The sequence below is a fragment of the Bos javanicus genome, chromosome 5 (genome assembly GCF_032452875.1).
Source record: "Bos javanicus breed banteng chromosome 5, ARS-OSU_banteng_1.0, whole genome shotgun sequence".
NCBI lineage: Eukaryota > Metazoa > Chordata > Mammalia > Artiodactyla > Bovidae > Bos > Bos javanicus.
In genome coordinates, this window is record NC_083872.1 from 63,803,852 (window position 1) to 63,822,899 (window position 19,048).

The following is a 19,048-nucleotide window of genomic DNA, read 5'->3' on the forward strand; positions in this document are numbered from 1 at the left end:
TATAGCAGGAAGTAGAGAAGCCCTAATTTTTAGCATCTAGACTTCAGTTCTGAAGACTGCTATTGAAATGGTAAACTCTGATTACAGCTTTGAAAGTGCACTGTTTTCCCTGAGCTACAGAACAGCCTTCTGAATTAGTATTAATAAAATGCTTTTCAATGGGATCTCTGACACCAGAAGTTGCCGATGTAATTACCATGCCTGGACTTGGCCTTGTCAGGCAGCACAGATAATCACCTTCAGTCCCCAGGCTGATGATTAGCCAGTCAGTCAACTGGCACTGAATGCTCACTAGGAGGTTCTGTCGGGGTGACAGAGAAGGAGAAGACCCTGCAGTGACCTTTCCTTGAGGCATTCCAAACAGCATGGGCTAAGGGTGCAGGGGGAGAAGGAAAGCAGATATCCACATGCATCAGAAGACAGAAATAAATAAACACATCATTCCCAGTTACACAGAGCAGGCCCTGTACATCCAAGCTGGAGTAGAATAAAAGTAGTCTCTCCCCCATCTGGCTAATGTTGACCTCTCAGGTTTTATGTGTGTTCCTTTTTTTTTTGCCCCTGCACCCCACCTGGACCCAAACACCACTAGATATTGCTCTGAGTGCCTCTGTGATAATTACATGCTGTGAAGGCAATGGCACCCCACTCCAGTACTCTTGCCTGGAAAATCCCAGGGATGGGGGAGCCTGTTGGGCTGCCGTCTATGGGGTCACACAGAGTTGGACACGACTGAAGCGACTTAGCAGCAGCAGCAGCAGCCACTTGCCCGAGAGGATGCTCTATTACTCAGTCTTTGTCAGGCTGTGCATCTTCCCAGTCTGTTCAGAGTTAGTATAAACTTGACCTCTTTTACAGAGCCTTGACTGAGTCACTCATTTTGAGGGCCACCACTATACTCTGAATTGGAGAAGGAAATGGCAACCCACTCCAGTGTTCTTGCCTGGAGAATCCCATGGACGGAGAAGCCTGGTAGGCTGCAGTCCATGGGGTCGCACAGAGTCGGACACAACTGAAGCGACTTAGCAGTAGCAGCAGCACTATACGCTGAATGAAAATTCCAATCAGTTACAGTGCCACAGGAATTTGTCTGTTTTCATGTATGCTTCTCCAGTAGATTCTTAGCATCATGAGAGGAGGGAATGGGTATATTATTCATTTCAACAGAATTAAAATAATTAACATATAAAAATACTTAGAACAGTGTCTGAATATAAGCATTATGTGAGTGTTATTATTATTATTAATGTCAGGTTTTGTATTTAGGAGCCCTAGCATAATATCTTCACATGAAAATGGCAGCTAGGCAAATGTTTCCTCCTTTGAATTCTTGGAACATGTCAAATAAGCTGAGTTTTAGAAAGGAGGAGGTGATAGGTATTTTTGGCAGTGGTCATGATTCCAGTTTGAAAGTGAGGATGATTTCTTTAGATATTGATAGCTGAGAGCTATGAATATCTTTGAAGAAGCAAAGGATGTAACAAGTGAATAAATTTAGTTTCAGAGGATATGGGGATATTCAAGATGATAAGAAACTACTAAAAAACATTTGCTATTGGCTTTGACGGTATACTCTCCCTCAGAAAGAGGGTCTTATTTGGAGAAACACCTAATGCAACTCAAGTGAGTTTGTTTCCTTCAGCATTATCTGGAAATAGAAGGCAAGTTGGTCAGACAGATGTTTCCATGCTCATCCTCCCTTGCTATCTGCATGTGTGATGCGCACGTGTGTGCTGCCATCTGGGTGAGACTATCTGGGCAGAGTGATGGATCATTAAGCTGTCTCTCCATATGGTGAATGTGCAGTATCTGAACCATGATTTCACAAGGTAGGTAATGCTTTAATTCAGAGAGGCATTGCATGATCCCTAGGATGGTTGCCAAATCAGTACCTGTTTTGTTCTTTAAATACTATATGCATTTTGCAGTCTTATATCCTTTGTTGATGATTCCATTGGTCCCATTTTCACTGTTTACACAATCCTGCCCAAGTCCACTTCCTCCAGAGAGTCTGCCCTGATCACGCCAGCTCATCAACATCTCTTCCTTCTCATGACTTAGAGAAATTAATAGATTCTAACACTTATTTTTCCCACAGTTGCATTCTATGCTATGAAAACATTTACACTGTTGTCCTTTATTACTATTTGAATGTGTATTGCTATTTAGCTGCTAAGTATGCTAGTCTTAGTTCCCTGAATAGACTGTAGGATCTTTAACAAGAGCCTATTGTATGCCTCTCTATAGTCTTGACCACAATTAGCACAGTTTGATGAGTATATTTGGTACTCAATAGGTGTTTCCTTAGGAATGAATGAATAAATCTCCAAGGAATCCATTCAAAAAGATTTTCCTGGGAGCCCCTTCACAAATGTTCATCTATGTTCCACTCTAGTTCATCAACAGATGTTAAAGTGTCAAAGATTCATATCTGAAACATAAATTTATATTGCAAAATGCTACAGTGTTCAAAGTTTGCATTGGTTAATGTACTTCATCAGTTAGTCAGTCAGTCAGTTCAGTAGCTCAGTTGTGTCCGACTCTTTGGAACCCCATGAATCGCCGCACGCCAGGGCTCCCTGTCCATCACCAACTCCCAGAGTTCATAGTATTTCTTAATATACTTTATAGTCTGGATGCAAGTTTAGGTTAGTCATCCTTGAGAAAGTGAAAGTGAAAGTGAAGTTGCTCAGTCGTGTCCCACTCTTTGTGACCCCATGGACTGTAGCCTATCAGGCTCGTCCATCCATGGGATTTTCCAGGCAAGAGTGCTGGAGTGGATTGCCATTTCCTTCTCCAGGGGATCTTCCCGACCCAGGAATCGAACCTGGGTCTCCAGCATTGCGGGCAGACGCTTTACCGTCTGAGCCACCAGGGAAGCCCATCCTTGAGAACAAAGCTACAAAACTCTAGAGTATTCAAATATTCACATATAAATTAATTACCACAATTTGATCGACCATAGTTAAGGAAACATTTTATTGCTGTGAGCAGGTGGGTGTCCTTCAGTGTGTTTCTTAGGGAAAGCGCTAAATGCAATCTGGTTCCTTGGAAGTCCCACTGTACTCTGCCATTGGCATATGCTACTGTGTGGCCATTAAGCCCGAAAGGCTCAGTTCTTTGAGTGTACATGTGGTTGATTAATTGTGAGTTACAGTGACATAACTTTCCAATATACTTTAGAGTTGAATAAGTTACCTTATTCAACATAAGGTCACTGAGATAGGTGGGTTATGGGTATTTGGGATGTTTCTAGCATAATTCATAGAAGCTTTTCCTTTGTATCCCATGTATTATGAGGGCAAGAGCTATGAGGACTTTCAGCAATTTCTGTGTATCATTGTGCTGTCAATAATTCCAAAGTGGCTTGCCAGCTAAATGGAACAGGCACTCTGGTCACCATCATGATTCATTGCCTACTGAAAGCACACAGCTAGCCTTAAGCTACTTCTCACCACAGCCCTATGAATCAGGCAGTGCTAGCTCCTGTTTGAAGTGGGGAAACTGATGCTCAGGGAGGTTAAGTGACTAACCCACTATCTCACACCAAGTACGAGAAGGAGTCAAACTATGAAAGCAGTTCTGTAGCTTAGAGCACAATTGTCTTTCTAATTTCTTTTGAGCATGATGATTAAAAATCTCAAATAAGCCCTCAACATGGCCCTGTAATTCTACTCCATTTTCTTTATAAATTTTCTTTCCTACTTTTTGAAATTACTCTTTCATATCTTCTCTATCTTCAAATCTTCTATGCCAATGTCTTATAAGTTAGAAAATAGAAGCCATTGGAAGGAACATAGCCCTATCTATATTCTCATCATCCTATACACTAATCATTAGAATACCCATTCTCTCTGTCTTTCCTCCTACTACAATAGGAATGTCTCCATCAAAGACACTTCTTCCCTTTGTCTCTGAATCCAAAAACATCTCACCTTTATTTATTCAGTCAATCCCTCCTTTTCTCCAATATCAATAGCTCCCTTTCTACCTGATCATTTATTTTAGTAGCCAAATGTGACTCTAGTCTCTCCTGTTTTAAAAAAAAATCTTCCCTTTAGACATAGACATAGAGAATGAACTTGTGGACATAGCAGGGAAATGAGAGGGTAGGACAAATTGAGAAAGTAGCATTAACACATATACATTACATATGTAAAACAGATAACCAGTGGGAAGCTGCTGTATAACACAGGGAACCCAGTATGGCTAGACCTAGAGGGGTGGGATGACCTAGAGGGTAGGATGGGAAGGAGGAGGGAGGCAATATATATAGAGAGGGAAGGGATATATATATATATATATATAATTATATATATATATGAAATTATATATATATATATATATATAGAGAGAGAGAAATTTGTATGCAGGTCAGGAAGCAACAGTTAGAACTGGACATGGAACAACAGACTGGTTCCAAATAGGAAAAGGAGTTCGTCAAGGCTGTATATTGTCACCCTGTTTATTTAACTTATATGCAGAGTACATCATGAGAAACGCTGGACTGGAAGAAACACAAGCTGGAATCAAGATTGCCAGGAGAAATATCAATAACCTCAGATATGCAGATGACACCACCCTTATGGCAGAAAGTGAAGAGGAACTCAAAAGCCTCCTGATGAAAGTGAAAGTGGAGAGTGAAAAAGTTGGCTTAAAGCTCAACATTCAGAAAACTAAGATCATGGCATCCGGTCCCACCACTTCATGGGAAATAGATGGGGAAACAGTGGAAATGGTGTCAGACTTTATTTTTCTGGGCTCAAAAATCACTACAGATGGTGACTGCAGCCATGAAATTAAAAGACGCTTACTCCTTGGAAGGAAAGTTATGACCAACCTAGATAGCATATTCAAAAGCAGAGACATTACTTTGCCAACAAAGGTTCGTCTAGTCAAGGCTATGGTTTTTCCTGTGGTCATGTACGGATGTGAGACTTGGACTGTGAAGAAAGCTGAGCACTGAAGAATTGATGCTTTTGAACTGTGGTGTTGGAGAGGACTCTTGAGAGTCCCTTGGACTGCAGGGAGATCCAATCAGTCCATTCTGAAGGAGATCAGCCCTGGGATTTCTTTGGAAGGAATGATGCTAAAGCTGAAACTCCAGTACTTTGGCCACCTCATGGGAAGAGTTGACTCATTGGAAAAGACTCTGATGCTGGGAGGGATTGGGGGCAGGAGGAGAAGGGGACGACAGAGGATGAGATGGCTGGATGGCATCACTGACTCGATGGATGTGAGTCTGAGTGAACTCCGGGGGTTGGTGATGGACAGGGAGGCCTGGCGTGCTGCGATTCATGGGGTTGCAAAGAGTCGGACATGGCTGAGTGACTGATCTGATCTGATCTGATATATAATTATGACTGATTTGAATTGTTGTACAGCAGAAAACAACACACCATTGTAAAGCAACTATCCTCCGATTTAAAAAAAAAAAAACCTCTTTGACTCCCAAATCACTCTTTAGCTACTTGCTTATTTCTGTGTTTCCATTCTCAGCAAAACTTCTTTCAAGAGTTGTCTATTCTACCACTTCTTCAATCCAATGTAATATGGCTTCTGTGCCTCTTATTCCACTGAGCATGCTCTTGTCAAGCTCTCAGGGGCCTCTATGTTACCAAATCCAGTGGTTACCTTTCCAGCCTCATGTCACTTGATCTCTCATCATCATTCTACCCAATTAGTTGCTTTTTTTGTGGGACAAGTTTTGGGGGAAAGATCATTCCACTTTCAGACACTTTGAAGTCTCAATATAGTATAAGAGCAGAAAACTTTTGTCTTTGTTAGTATAAGCAAAGTCACCTAAGGTGAATGTGTGGAGTGAGAGGAGAAGAGGGAAAGAGCTGAATCCTGGGGGACACACAGAGGCAGGGGGATCTACAAAGGAGCCAGAGAGGCAGTGGTTGCTGGGGTAGGAGGCGCCAAGGATATAGAAGCCAGGCAGAAAAAGCGTGGTCAGCAGAGACCAAGACCACAGAAATATGAAGTCAATAAAGCCTGGAAAGAGTGTGCTGTATTTGGCAATTCAGAGTTAATTAGTCACCACTTAAAAATAATTTCAGGATGCTGACAGATGCTAATTGTATTGAGGCCTGATTGTATTGAGTAGAAGGGGAAGCTAAAAAGTGTAGATATTTCTTATGAGAAGGTTGGCGATGAACGGAGGACATGTAATCAGGAGAAGCATTTAGGAAAGACACAGCACTGAGGGAGGGTTTTGAAAAAAAATCAGGTTATATCTGAGCTTGTTCAGAGATTGCCGAGAAAAAGGCTTACCTAATGCCAGACCACTATGCTAGAACTGAAAGTAGAATTAATTTTGCCCCCTCCATTAATTGAGAAAATATATTTGTAAGAGTTTTAAAGACTATGAAGTGTGATGATATTTAATATGGTATTTTTATTTCCACTGTTTCATAACTATTTACCAGAAAGTAAGCATATCACATTTTTTAAAAACTATGTAACATTCCCTTCATCCCGTTTCCTGTCAATCACTTAGCAGTTTTTAAATGACTTAATTGGTATGAATGGCTTCTGTGCATTTCATTTTGACAGAGTAAGGGATTTCTGTAGTTGGTGTTGGCAAGCCTGTATGTCCCTTGTTCCTTGTTCCGAGCTAACTGACAACTGGGTGGGTTATATAGCTATAAAGGCCTAACAAATACCAAACGCTCATTTCCTTCTTCACAGGGTTACCTGTTTCTGATAAAAATGAGCAATACAACTCCTGTCAAAGAAAAATGAGATATTTTAGATTCTAGGTCTCCTATTCCAAGATCTCCTTCAAAACTCTGGAAGGACAAACCTTATTCTTCCTGCCAACCATCTAAACAGACATTGGCTTATAAACTCAAGACGTTTCACAACGCTTTGGTTATGAATCTTAGTCATTTTTGCTCAGTCTGACAGAAGGTAAAAGTTTAACCACCTGAAATTTAATTCTGTTAACTCAAAGGGCAGAAATCAATGATCTGATATGCAGAAGCCTATGTTAATAATTCATTGCATTTTTCTCTCCTCCTAAGGTACTTCTATAAGTAGAGTCACAGGGGCTCTTTACTCTTTCAGCTCATACGCTCTTAAATGAATGAATAGTTCCCAACGTCTATGATGTGCATGGTACATACAGACCAGACTAGGAAGTCAGGGACACGCAAGCAATGCCCTGTAAGATGTTTCTATGTCTTTCTCATGTGAGTTTTCTTGTGGATAAAAATTTGTAGCCATTTATAATCATATTCATTACTTCTTAGAAAAGCTGTAATAAGCCTTCCATTTGCATTATATCCAAAAGATGTAATCATATCTTCCATGAACATTGCTCCCGTTTCATGTAGTGTCTCTTGCGTGCATGGAATGAGTCCCATGCAGAAGGTCTTGTGGTCTGAGGTCAAACTCAGAGGTATACCTTTATTTTTATAACCCTGTGTGGCAGGAAATTTCCTTAATGAAGACTGCCTACTCTCTGCATGAGGCAAGATTTTTCTTCTCTCTTACCTCTTCTTGGTTCTCCTCTGAATCATCGTCCCCTGTATCACCCCAAGAATCAAAAATGCTCATGCTATTTTTGTGTGTCCAGAACCCATACTTCCTCATCTTGCCCACATACATTGCCTCAGCGACTCTTACTGAAAATGTCTTCCCTTTAGACTCAAATTGACCTGGGTTTGAATCTTGAGTGCACGGGGCCAGATAGTTAGTCTCTGAATAAGTAACTTTTGCACTTCCTTGGTGGTCCGGTGGTTGAGAGTCCACCTTCCAATGTAGCGGACATGGGCTCATTCCCTGCTCCAGGAACATTGCACGTGCTTGAGCCCGTGCACCGCAACTACTGAGTCCGCACTCTAGAGCCTGTGATCCGAAACCACTAAGCCTACACACCAAAGCTACCGCAGGCTGTGCCCCCTAGAGCCTGTGCTCTGAAGCAAGAGAAGCCACCACAGTGAGAAGCCTGCGCACTGCAACTGCAGAGCAGACCACGTTCGCTGCAACTAGAGAAAGCCCATGCACAGCAGTGAACACCCACAGCAGCCACGTTTTGTCATTTTTTAAAACTGGAATAACACTACATACTTTATAATATTTGTGAGAGAGGGAAATACAATATATGGAAAAAAGTATTTAACAAGTTATTGATTAATGGTAGTTATATTATTAAATTGCTTATATTTTCTTTCCTTTCTATAAAACACAACTTTTGTTTAATCACCTATTCCTTTGGCATATCTCTATCAGATAGACATCAACTATAAGGACGACAAACAAATGAACATTTTTTGTAAATGTGATTTATTTAGGGGCCAACAGAGGTTGCAAAGTAAAATGGAAAGACTGTAGGGCTAGAGAGGTAGGAAGCTCTTGGTTCTGGCTTTGCTGGTTCTCATATTAACTAAAACTAAGTAAGCTATCAGGAAGATCGCATTTGTCATTGATGAAAGAGTAATATCAGATTCTTTAGACATTTAAAATTTCACATAAACCTCAAGTAGGTTGACTTTGATTCAATTAAGCAAATATCTACTGAGTAACCATTATGCACTGTGTTTGGCAATGTGAGGTATAATAAAGGATGCATATTCATACATTCTTATTGAGAACTGCTATTGGTTGGATTATGTCCCTTCCTCAAATCCTTATGTTGAAGTATTAACTTCCTAGTACCTCAGAATGTGACTTTATCTGAAGACAAGGTTTTTACAGAGATAGTCTAGTTAAAATGAGGTCCTTAGGGTGGACCTGAATGCAATATAACTGGTGTCCTTATAAGAGGAGGAACTGGACAGACACACACAGAGGGAAGACAGTGTGAAAACATGAGGAGAAGACAGCCGTCTTTGCAAAACCAAGGAGACAGGGATAGAGCACATGCTCCCCTCAGAGCTGTCAGAGGAAGGACCCACCCCTGCTGACACCTGCTGACATACTGGACTTGCAGCCTCCAGAACTGTAAGATGATATATCACTGTAGTCCATTCCCTCCAGTGTGTGGCAGCCCCAGAAAATTCATGCAAGAACCAGCTATGTGCTAGTGACTGGGAAGGTAACATTGAACCAGACACTGTTATCTCCTAGGGGAAGGGGTCAGATGATTCCACCGTAGATGATAAGCAGGGTGCCATGAGAGGCTGCTGAAGAATAGTTGAGCAATATGAATTTGTTTTAAAGGGTCTACAGAAGGAAACTCTGAGTCAAATTTTGAAGTAAGAGTTATTCAGGCTAAACATAAGTGCAAGAAAGTATTGTTCTGAGCAGAGAACTGTGTGTGCAAAGGCATGGATCTGTGAGCAAGTGTGGCACAATTAAGACTATAATAATTAAACCCATCTTAAGATGGGTAAGAGGTGAAGCTGAAGGGGTGGGCAGGGTCCAGATCAGTAGAGGAAGTCTCCGCAGAGCAAGCAGAAAGACAAAGGCCTTAAGGAACAAGTCTTGAATAGGGAATAGGGAAGAAATAGGCTATGTTAGGCAGGAAGGAAATCATGAACAGAGAAAGGAAGATATGTATTTGTTTGGCAGTGAGAGTTCTGGTCTTGGTAAAACAGAGGTCCTCTGGAGAGGCAGTGAGGAAGAGAAAGAAAAGTAGGAAGAAATGAGATGAAGAGGTTCCTTAAAGGACTAGAAATAGGCCAAGCTTCAAGGGCTCGAAGGGCAGGGCCCTTGTTCTGTTCAGTGTTTGCAATCTAACAGGGGCTCTGTATACATTCACTGAATGAATGAAGGGAGGAATGATGAAACAGTATGGTTTTAGTGAATTGAACAGGAACTTTTAAGTCAAAGCAGTTTGGTTTTAAACTCTAGGTGCTGCTTGGCAGTTTTTAAAACTTTCTGAATCTCATTATCTTCATTATTCAGTTCAGTTCAGTTCAGTTCAGTCGCTCAGTCATGTCCGACTCTTTGCGACCCTATACTGATAGGAAGATGTGAGAGTTACATGAGTATAATTTATATAATATATGAAACTAAATAAAACTTAAAAAATGTCATCCAATCAATATTTACTAAGAAGCTACTATATGCCAGGCCCTGGGTTAGGCTTTAGGAATACAAAGATAAATAAGACCCATTTTCTGCCTCTTAGGATCTCACTTTCTAGGGTGGAAAGCAGACATCTGAACAGATAACATAATTGCAATGAAATATAATAAGCCCTAGCTTAGGGCTAAGAAAAGGATGCCAGAGGTGCACAGAGAAAGGGCAGTTGTGCTAGCTAGATGACAAAATGGCATTAGGGAATACTTCTTGGAGGACGTGATGCTTAAGCTCAATCAGTGCTACACAATGAACAATGCTGCAAAATGAGGTGACGAGGGAAGAGAAAGGAATTCCAAACAGAGGGACTAGAAGGCTTCCTCTGCAGCTGTGTTTTTCTAGTTCTTATGCCTGTGTAGTTCCCTTACTGAAAATATACTCCAGCCTGGTTGGTTAGAGCAAAACCCCCCTTTTGCTCTTGACAGACTCCTGAAGACTGGATCTTGTTCTGAATATCCTCAGCTATTGGCTGGGATCTCTTTAAATCAAACAGGCTCTCAGAAACCTTATTGGAGCCACCTGCCTGATTCCTTGCTCCCTTTCTCCTTCCTTTTCTCCTTTCATCAAACGTTTACTGTGTCTATATGTGTAAGTCAGAGGTTGTACTTGGAGATGCAGAGGATCAAAGAATTTTTCTAACTCTCAAGAAATTCAAAATCAAGTGCAAGGGCAGCAAATTATGGCCTATTGACTAGATCTGCCTCTTTTTTTGTAAATAAAGTTATATTTGAACACAGTCAGGTCCATTTATTTGTGTATTATCTATGGTCACTTTCATGATGAAATAGAAAAGTCGAATACTTGCAACACAGACCATATGGCTTTCAAAACCTAAAATATTTACTATCTGGCCATTTATAGAATAAGTTTGCCACCTCCGTTGTAGTGTTTGTGGTGGCAGAGGTGGTGGGGTAGATGAACAAGTAAATAGGGAATATAGCACAGTAAGACAAGGGGAAAGAAGGGTTCCGAACCCATACTTGGGAGGTCAGGCAAGAAGTGACGGCTAAAAGAAGTGACAACCAGGCTAAGATCTAAAGGATAAAAAGGAGTTAAGAGGGGAAGGAAGGTCATTCTTGGCAGAGGTGGCAGCATGTGCAAAGGCCAGGCAATGACAGAAAAATGTCAGTTCTGGAGAACAGTAAAGAGATGAAATAACACATGAGGCTAGAAAATAAGTTGGATCAGGCAGGTCAGAAAGGGTCCTCAATATGAAAGCCACATTAAGGATTTTGTAAATATAATCTCCCATAGGTAATTGAGAATCATTGAAAGATTTTAAGTAGAGTGGGGCTGAAGCAAGGGTGCTAAATATTTGGTACTCAGACATGTATGCGGAAATGTTTATTGAGTAGCTAGACAGTACTGGATGCCAGGTAGAAAGCACGGAAGAGTAGGGACAGCTACGGATCTATTAATACAAGAACCAGTGATCTCCCTACTGGGTAGACAAATTGAGCACCACCACCTTGGGAGGCAGAGGAGCCTGGCAGGCTACAGTCCATGGGGTTGCAAGAGTCAGATATGACTTAGTGATTAAACAACCTCCACCTTGTAAGGCAGGAGGGTTAGGAGACTAGGAGTGATTGGAAAGGGCAGTGTAACGTTACAGAAACCAAACAAATTTCAGCAAGGGAATAAGTACCAATAAGGAGTGGAGAGTGAGAATCAGTCATTGAAAGAGGTCAAAGAGAAATGAAGTAAGGAAAAAAAAGAGGGTAGGGGTGGAGATTTGGTAAGAAAGAGGTTACAGCTTACTTAAAAGAGAACAAACTTTGTGGAAGAGTTGGGAAACAGGCTGGATTATAGGGGTAAATGAGGTGACTGGAAATGAGAAAATCGAGGTCATTGAGAGATCTGTCCATTTAAAGAAGAGATGAAATAGGATTGTGGCTGACTTTCTTAAAATCAGTCTGTAATTCAGCAGTTTTAGTAAGTTGTAAAATTCATGATTAAATTCTTCATCCCAAAGATCTGGTCATTTGGTGCAATACTGGAGATAAGTATGCAAATATGCTGCATGACTAAATTAAAGGCTGTTACGTGTGAGCATTAGTTAGGAGTGGTAGCTGTAGTAGTGCTTTATTAGAAAATGGGGCAGCATATTTTAATGCTCAAATATGTAATCAGAGTAACTTCCAGGTAGGAGGAAAGGCTTGATTCTCCTTAGAGTCACTGGATTGGAATTGTGACTGCTGTTTTTTCTGAAGGCCATTCATCCTTCTCAGACAGCCATGCCTGCACATGCCCTCATTTCTGACTTTCTGCTCCACAAGCCATCAGTGTCCTTCCAAGGCTAATGAGAGCTACAAGAACAATTAATAGCTCTGCCAGCACCACTATCATACCCTGCATCCTTAAAGAGCTCAAAATATTCAATAACGAGCCCAAAGAACATTTCTCCCAGACCTCTCATTACATTGATTTTACAGGTGAGTAAATCAAGCCATACAGAAGCAAGACAGTGGACACAAGAAGTCTTACTTCAGTCCTCTCTCACAGCACTGCAAGGCTGTTGCCTGTTACACTTGTAATTAAGCTGTTGTCTAGATAAAGAACAACTCCCTCCTGGCTTTGACTTTTGGTTACCAACAGATTTTAAATGCCAATAATTGAAAAAAAAAAAAGATATTTTTTCAAAAGTGGGTATGTAACTACTGGCCTAAATGAATATGGAGAATTATAACTGCCCTTTCAATATAAAGCCACTTGTTTCAGAAACAGGAAGGCATAGGGAGTGTGGCAGGTATATTTCTCTTATACCCTTAAATCTCAGTAACTTTATAACATTTTCTTAAACAATATTTGAAACAGGAAAACATTGTGAAGGTTATTAGTCTTATTTTTTAGGGATAATTTATTTTTCTGCTTCCCAAGTTTAACTTCTTACTTGGGTCAAGATATGCTGCTAAGATACTTAAAAGGTCAGTTTTATCAGGTCAACTGCAAATGGTGCTCTTATTACAGAAAAGTTATGCAAGAGAGAAGAAAAGAAGTAAGTCTATTAGCATGTAAAATGCACCACAAAAATGAAAAAAAGGTTTGAATTAAATACTTATAAGATCAATCTTGCTCAAATCTTTGGTTCAAATGGATGACTTCCAAGAGCTCTGTGACTCTACTTCTGTGTCTAATAGGCAGTACTCACTTTGACCTTCAGTAAATTCTTTATGAATGCTACCTACTCAAGTGTACAAAAATGCTAATTCACATAGGGTCCTTGGTATTATTTTTATATCTTATTCTGTATGCATTTTGAAATTTTAATAGTGGTCAAAGCATCTAAGTCAATTGCTAGAAAGCATAGGACGTGCTAAAATAATGGGCTGGTATAATTTCTTTCCCCTTTTGATTAGAGTTTACAAATATGACTGTCTGTTAAAACATGGTGAGGTTAGGGGTCAGTCCTCCAAGTAAGAGAAACTTCTTACTGTAGTCTTTGGATGACAAATCTATCATAACACTGCCAGTGTTTAGATGTTATCAGTATCTATATCTTTCTTTACTCTACTCCATGCTATGATAGATTTTTACCTCTACCATTGCTTACTGTAATTTGCTGCTGAAAAAACAATTCCTGGTAAGTAATATGCTGAAGGATGGTGCTTATATGAAAGGATGAATGACAAGATCCCCATGATATAACGTGCGAATATACGTTTGTGTTAGCACATGAAGGAATGTATATGCAATGCTCATGCAAATAATATGGTAGGTCTAAGAGCAATACTGTAACCTGCTTGAGGTCAAAGGTAATACCCTTTAAGGGTTATTGTTATACCCTTAGTAATTTAATTAACAATGCTGTTAGCACATAGGAAATGTTTAAGGAGTGTTTGTTGCATGAATGGATAAAAGGTACTAATGCTCTATGTCCCCACTGGCAGGATGAGGCTTTTAGTCCTTGGCTGGATGTCCATCTATAACAATCTGCTGTGGATCCGGTTTTTATGGGGAGATTTCTGTGTATACTACATTATGCTAGGAGTGCTAGGAATGCAAGGAAATCGAATATTTAGAACTTGGACTCGAAGACCTTCTAGTCTAGTTGGGGAGATAAGATATATTCAAGTGAAAACTTAACTCCCAATCCTGGAGAGTAAATAATGGCATGCCAAATGTAATTTTTCATGCCAAGTACAACCCCTACATGAAATCGAGAAAAGAGAGGCTGCTAAGTACTGGAGCCCTTAAGAAAAGCTATAGAAACAAGGCAGAAATTGAGTTAGACCTTTGAGGATGAAAGACAGAGAGGAAGGAAAGGAATAGCTGTGAGAGCTGAGGGAGTGTACAAATGAGTATTCATCAGGACAAGAACAGATAGTTTGAGGCTTACATATTAGGAAGCAGCCATTAACACAGGAAAAGACATGATGATGGAATTATATCCAAAAAGAAAGTAAATCATCATGAGCATTTTATACAGTAATCATTTCATACTTAAACTCCTTAGTGAAAAAAAAGTAATGTTGAAAGTCAGACACATCCTATATGTTACAAATTTGGGGAAAACAAGTGGGATATCAGAGGACCATGGCGGCACTCCCAGAGGCTAGTGAGTAGCAGGTAGACATGCTGAAGTAGATGGGAGCTGATAATATGTGACTTCAGAGGGGATGGACAGGTAGAGCGGGGCTTGAACAAGTCTTCAGACAAAGGATTTCTGTGTTGAAGGGACTTTTGCCACATAGATCTAAACTTTCCCAAAGTCTTAAATGTAATTTTGTAGTTATTCTTTGTACCTATTTTCACTTATTTTATATTTTTAAGGACACATAAATGTCCTGTGCAATACTATTCTGCAAACCAGGACCAGATACATAAAGAAAAAGTTCGGAATTTTAACTTTCAGATATTTTAACAAGATTGATACATAAATAAAATCAAGAATAAGTTTTAAGAGCCCAAAGGAGAAACAATAATGGATAAAAATTTAAAAATAAATGAGTCCTTCTTTTCTAACAAGGTCCTTCTTTTCTGCCTAGGAATTGATATAAAAAATCTTTATTAAAGTTAATCACAGCTGTGTGGATAAATCATTCATATATTGTGTTTATGTGTAAGAGTATGTAGAACAGTTATTAACAAAAAAATTTGTAAAGCTTTCAATAAATACTTTGAAATTTACTTATATGGACCCTTTGAAACTCATATTCATTATAGAATATTGATTAAATGAAAAATTAACTCTTGAGAATGTTTCCTAAATAAAGAATATCTATGCATGGATGCAGTACAATATTTCAACCAACATTAATTATATCCTTTTGATGTCTCTACTGTCTTGTTCTAAAAAATAAATAAGACCTGCACTATATCATAGTTAATAGGAGTGTGGTGCTTGTTGCTTAGGCAACAGAATGAATAAATGCAGGTCAGAATGTGCTTCAAGAAAAACAAAAGCTAGAATATGATACCGAATGGAGACTAAGCAGGTCCAACAGATTTTTCACCACATTAACGAAACCTATTTCTCAAAGTTGGCTGATCATATTAGTGTACTTCAACTAAGTTCATAACTATGTAAATTAGATTATGGAGATCAATACATAATTTTTATAGAGATAGAAATTGATTTTGTATAATGCTAGTAGCAAATAAATGGTGTATAGCAGCATGCAAAGTGATAATTGTTGACACTGTTTTATGATTTGCTTCATTTCCATAATTAACTCCTCTGAATGATAATTCAAATTTTTAAAATTCTGTCTTGTATAGAAAGTGTTTGATTTTTCTGAATTAACTATGTTTTCTTAATTTCTGAAAAATTATATACAATAATTTGAATTGAAAAAATAAAGTCGAAAGTCTATGGAGAGGATCAGACCTTGGTTTTGTCATATATGTCCAGGATTTTTTTCCTCCTGGATACATTTTGGAGTGTTTATACATATTTTATTCATGAACGCTTTTTTCCAATCTCCAAATGCTTATTGGAAACATGTTTGATTAACCTTTGCATTGGGTTTTCAAAAAGGGATTATATTTACTCTAAAGTGTTTAACATTCAGAGGAAAATTATGCTGAATTAAAATCTTTCAAAGTAGATCAATGATCCAGAGAATCCAAAGACCTAGCTAACTTCTCACGGGACCAGAATAAATCTGGACACAGGTTTGAGGAGTGGGAGTGAAAAAGTCTTATTTCAAGGAGAGATAAGGAGAAAGAATAAAGACATCCAAATGTGCAGTAAATGTAATAGTTTCTCTAATTCTTAGTGTCATCTGTTTAGTGTCCTAAGGCTGTCCTAATTCTACCCAGTCTGTCCTAAGACTCTCATAGCAACTAAAGAAAATTTTATTTCCCCCCCCTATTTTGATAGCTATACAATCTGTCTAATCAGTGACAGTATTCTTAGACATGAGAAAAATAATAGTTGCTGCATGTCTCATTATTTAAAAGTGGGTTCATTAAGAGTTTTATGGGTACAATTACTTAGGGCTCATATGTCTCACTACATTGATGCAGCTTAAAAAAAAACAGCTCATGGGACACACATTTTTGGAGAAGCAGAAGTTTAACAGTTTAAATAATCTTCAAATCTACAATAGTCAAGTCAAGCTTGGAGAAAATAATCTAAAATGAAAATAAAAAGACGTGCCTAGCTCTCAGTATAATGTTATCAATTTTATTATTAATAAGCCTCACGTGTAAGCTCCAGTATTTTATTTAGAAATAGCTATTAATTGTTTCTGCAAGCCATTTTGTGCTACATGCCTATGTTAAGTATTTTCTCTCTAAATTAGGAATTAGTAATATGTGTGATGGGACCTTAAAAGCAAAGGAAGGTAATACTGACTGTGACGTAGCTTAACAAGGGAAGCTGATGAGCACTGGGGGAGGCATGTGAATGATCACAAAGCTGTGTTATGGGTCTGCACAGTTCCCCATCCTCCTTCCTCACCTATATTCATCACAGTGCGAAGTTTGCACGACCAGCTTTAGACTGCAGGCAGACCAGTATTCAGAAGTACACGAATGTACTTAGTCCATCAGCCTCTCTTTCTAGATATTGACAGTTAATTGATGGAAGTGTTTGTTTTCTACCTAAAATCATAAACAGTACCTTGTTGCTCTTCAATCAGCATGTAAACTAAGCAAAAGCTCTCTACGATAGACCATTCGAATCAGTTTGCTAATGAACTAAAGGTCATCCACACAATTTAAACTCCTTATTGAACAATTATAAGGAAAAAAATGATCTTCATACCATAAACACAAAAAATTGTTTAATTAATCACTAAGTGCTGATACCCAAATGAAATATGTTTCAGGAATCTAGAATTAACTGAAGAGTGCTATCATCATCTAACTGGGTATTCTGAGATGACAGATTTATAAAAATCACACAGAGAATGACAGGGAGAATATAAATGTTAATCTTCTTTCACTGCCTATAAATAGTACTCTCACCGGTTCATTCATATAATACACATGTATATGGATGCACATAGATCTCATTTTTCAGCAAGTGCCTATATGTTACACAGTCGGTTCAGTCCTAAGGGCATCCAATTTTCTAATGCAGTTACATATATACAATTGACCAGTTTTGGTGCAAATCAGGCTGCCTCTGAGCCGTGTAAGACACATAAGAAGCAAAGACAGACAAAAGGCAGCTCCGTGGACACAGAGAGCGTCTTACCATAAACTGCACATTGTCAAATCCATTAGCCATCAGGTGGTTCTCGTACTGAGGTAGCCCAATGCTTTCCAACCATTGTCCCACTGTTTGGACAGGGCATCTGGGTCCTGTAAGAGGATGAAGAGGGAAGCGTTTAAGCAGGGAGTAGCCGTCCACGGGGTAATAGCGGTAGTCCTGGGCTGAGAGGTGGCATTGCCACATCATGCTCCTGGGAAAGTTGCTATCAAAGGAGCCCGCCAGCTTGACAGATTAATGTTCTCAGCGAGAGAGCAAAGTCAGAAGTAAAACATAGTTTGCCAGGCAGGCTGTGGAGTATGACTTGATCCTAGCTCCACATTTCTTACATATTAATCTTTACTACCGACCAGTACGTCACACAGCCCCCAAAACCAGGCAGCAGAAGAAGGCATATCAAGCTGTCAGCTTAGGCTGGTCTGCGTTCTGTGTGATTGTTGGAGTACTCCACAATGAGCAATGCACGGCCAGCAGCCAGAATTCTTTTTATCAAGTACTCCTACACTCATCAGTATGCAGCTCCATGCTCCTTGCTCCCCCTCGCTCGCTCCCCTTCATTACCCAGCCCAGGCTACACCTCGCATTTTCAATAATAGCCATCAGATAAGGCAGATTTTTTTTGTCTGCAAGCTGTAAGCCTGCTGCTGCTGCTTCCTCCTACACACCCATCCAAGCGTCAATCTTGAATGATGAGAGCAGTCAAAACAAATGCAGAAAATAGCAAGATTCAAAAGCAAACTAAAGTGCTTAAAACTGAATTGAATCTTCATACTGGTTATACGTTATAGAGCTATTTGTTGTGGAATTTTACGTTTCAAAAGACACCAGGAAATGCAAAGCTTTAACTATAGCTTACAGGGGAGCCCCCGACAGGTTCTCTTTTTCCTTTTCTTTCCTTTCTTTCCCTTTCTTATTTTTTTAAAACGCAGCACAGATAAATGTTTCCGATCTAAAGCTTTACAGTGTTGGAGAACAATTATTCTCTTTCTTTACCGTGCTGTATCAAAATGAGCCTCTCCGAGGTATTTTTTTTTTTCCTTCTTGAATTGCTGCAAAATACAGAAACTGCATCGCAATCTTGAAGTCAAGATAATTCATTTCTCATTTGTGAGGCTTCTTACAAACAAAAATATTATTAGGCACAAAAAATCCTTTCCCCTCTGATATTTATAACCCAATCTACCAGGGCTGACATTCTAAATTAGGTATAGAGGTAACATTACTGGGTAGAATTTTTTAATAAAGAAGAAGAGCCCTAACCAAGAATAATTTAAGAATAACAGATGTAAATGTGTGAGTTTTACTGAATGGCAGACAGACTGAGTAATTTATTTAATAATCGAGAGAAACCAGAGA

General features: G+C 39.3%; 1 protein-coding gene across 5 annotated transcripts in view; it reads right to left on the reverse strand.

The window, feature by feature from the left end:
* ANKS1B (ankyrin repeat and sterile alpha motif domain containing 1B) overlaps positions 1 to 19,048 on the reverse strand; it is a 1,160,119-nt gene that overhangs the window by 412,763 nt on the left and 728,308 nt on the right. For 4 of the 5 annotated variants that reach the window (XM_061417010.1, XM_061417008.1, XM_061417009.1 and 1 more), the window contains exon 15: positions 17,678 to 17,784. In XM_061417010.1, coding sequence (XP_061272994.1) covers positions 17,678 to 17,784 — 107 coding nt within the window. Of the gene's footprint in view, positions 1 to 17,677; positions 18,234 to 19,048 lie in introns of those variants that run through there. The other variant, XM_061417012.1, reaches the window with a different exon arrangement.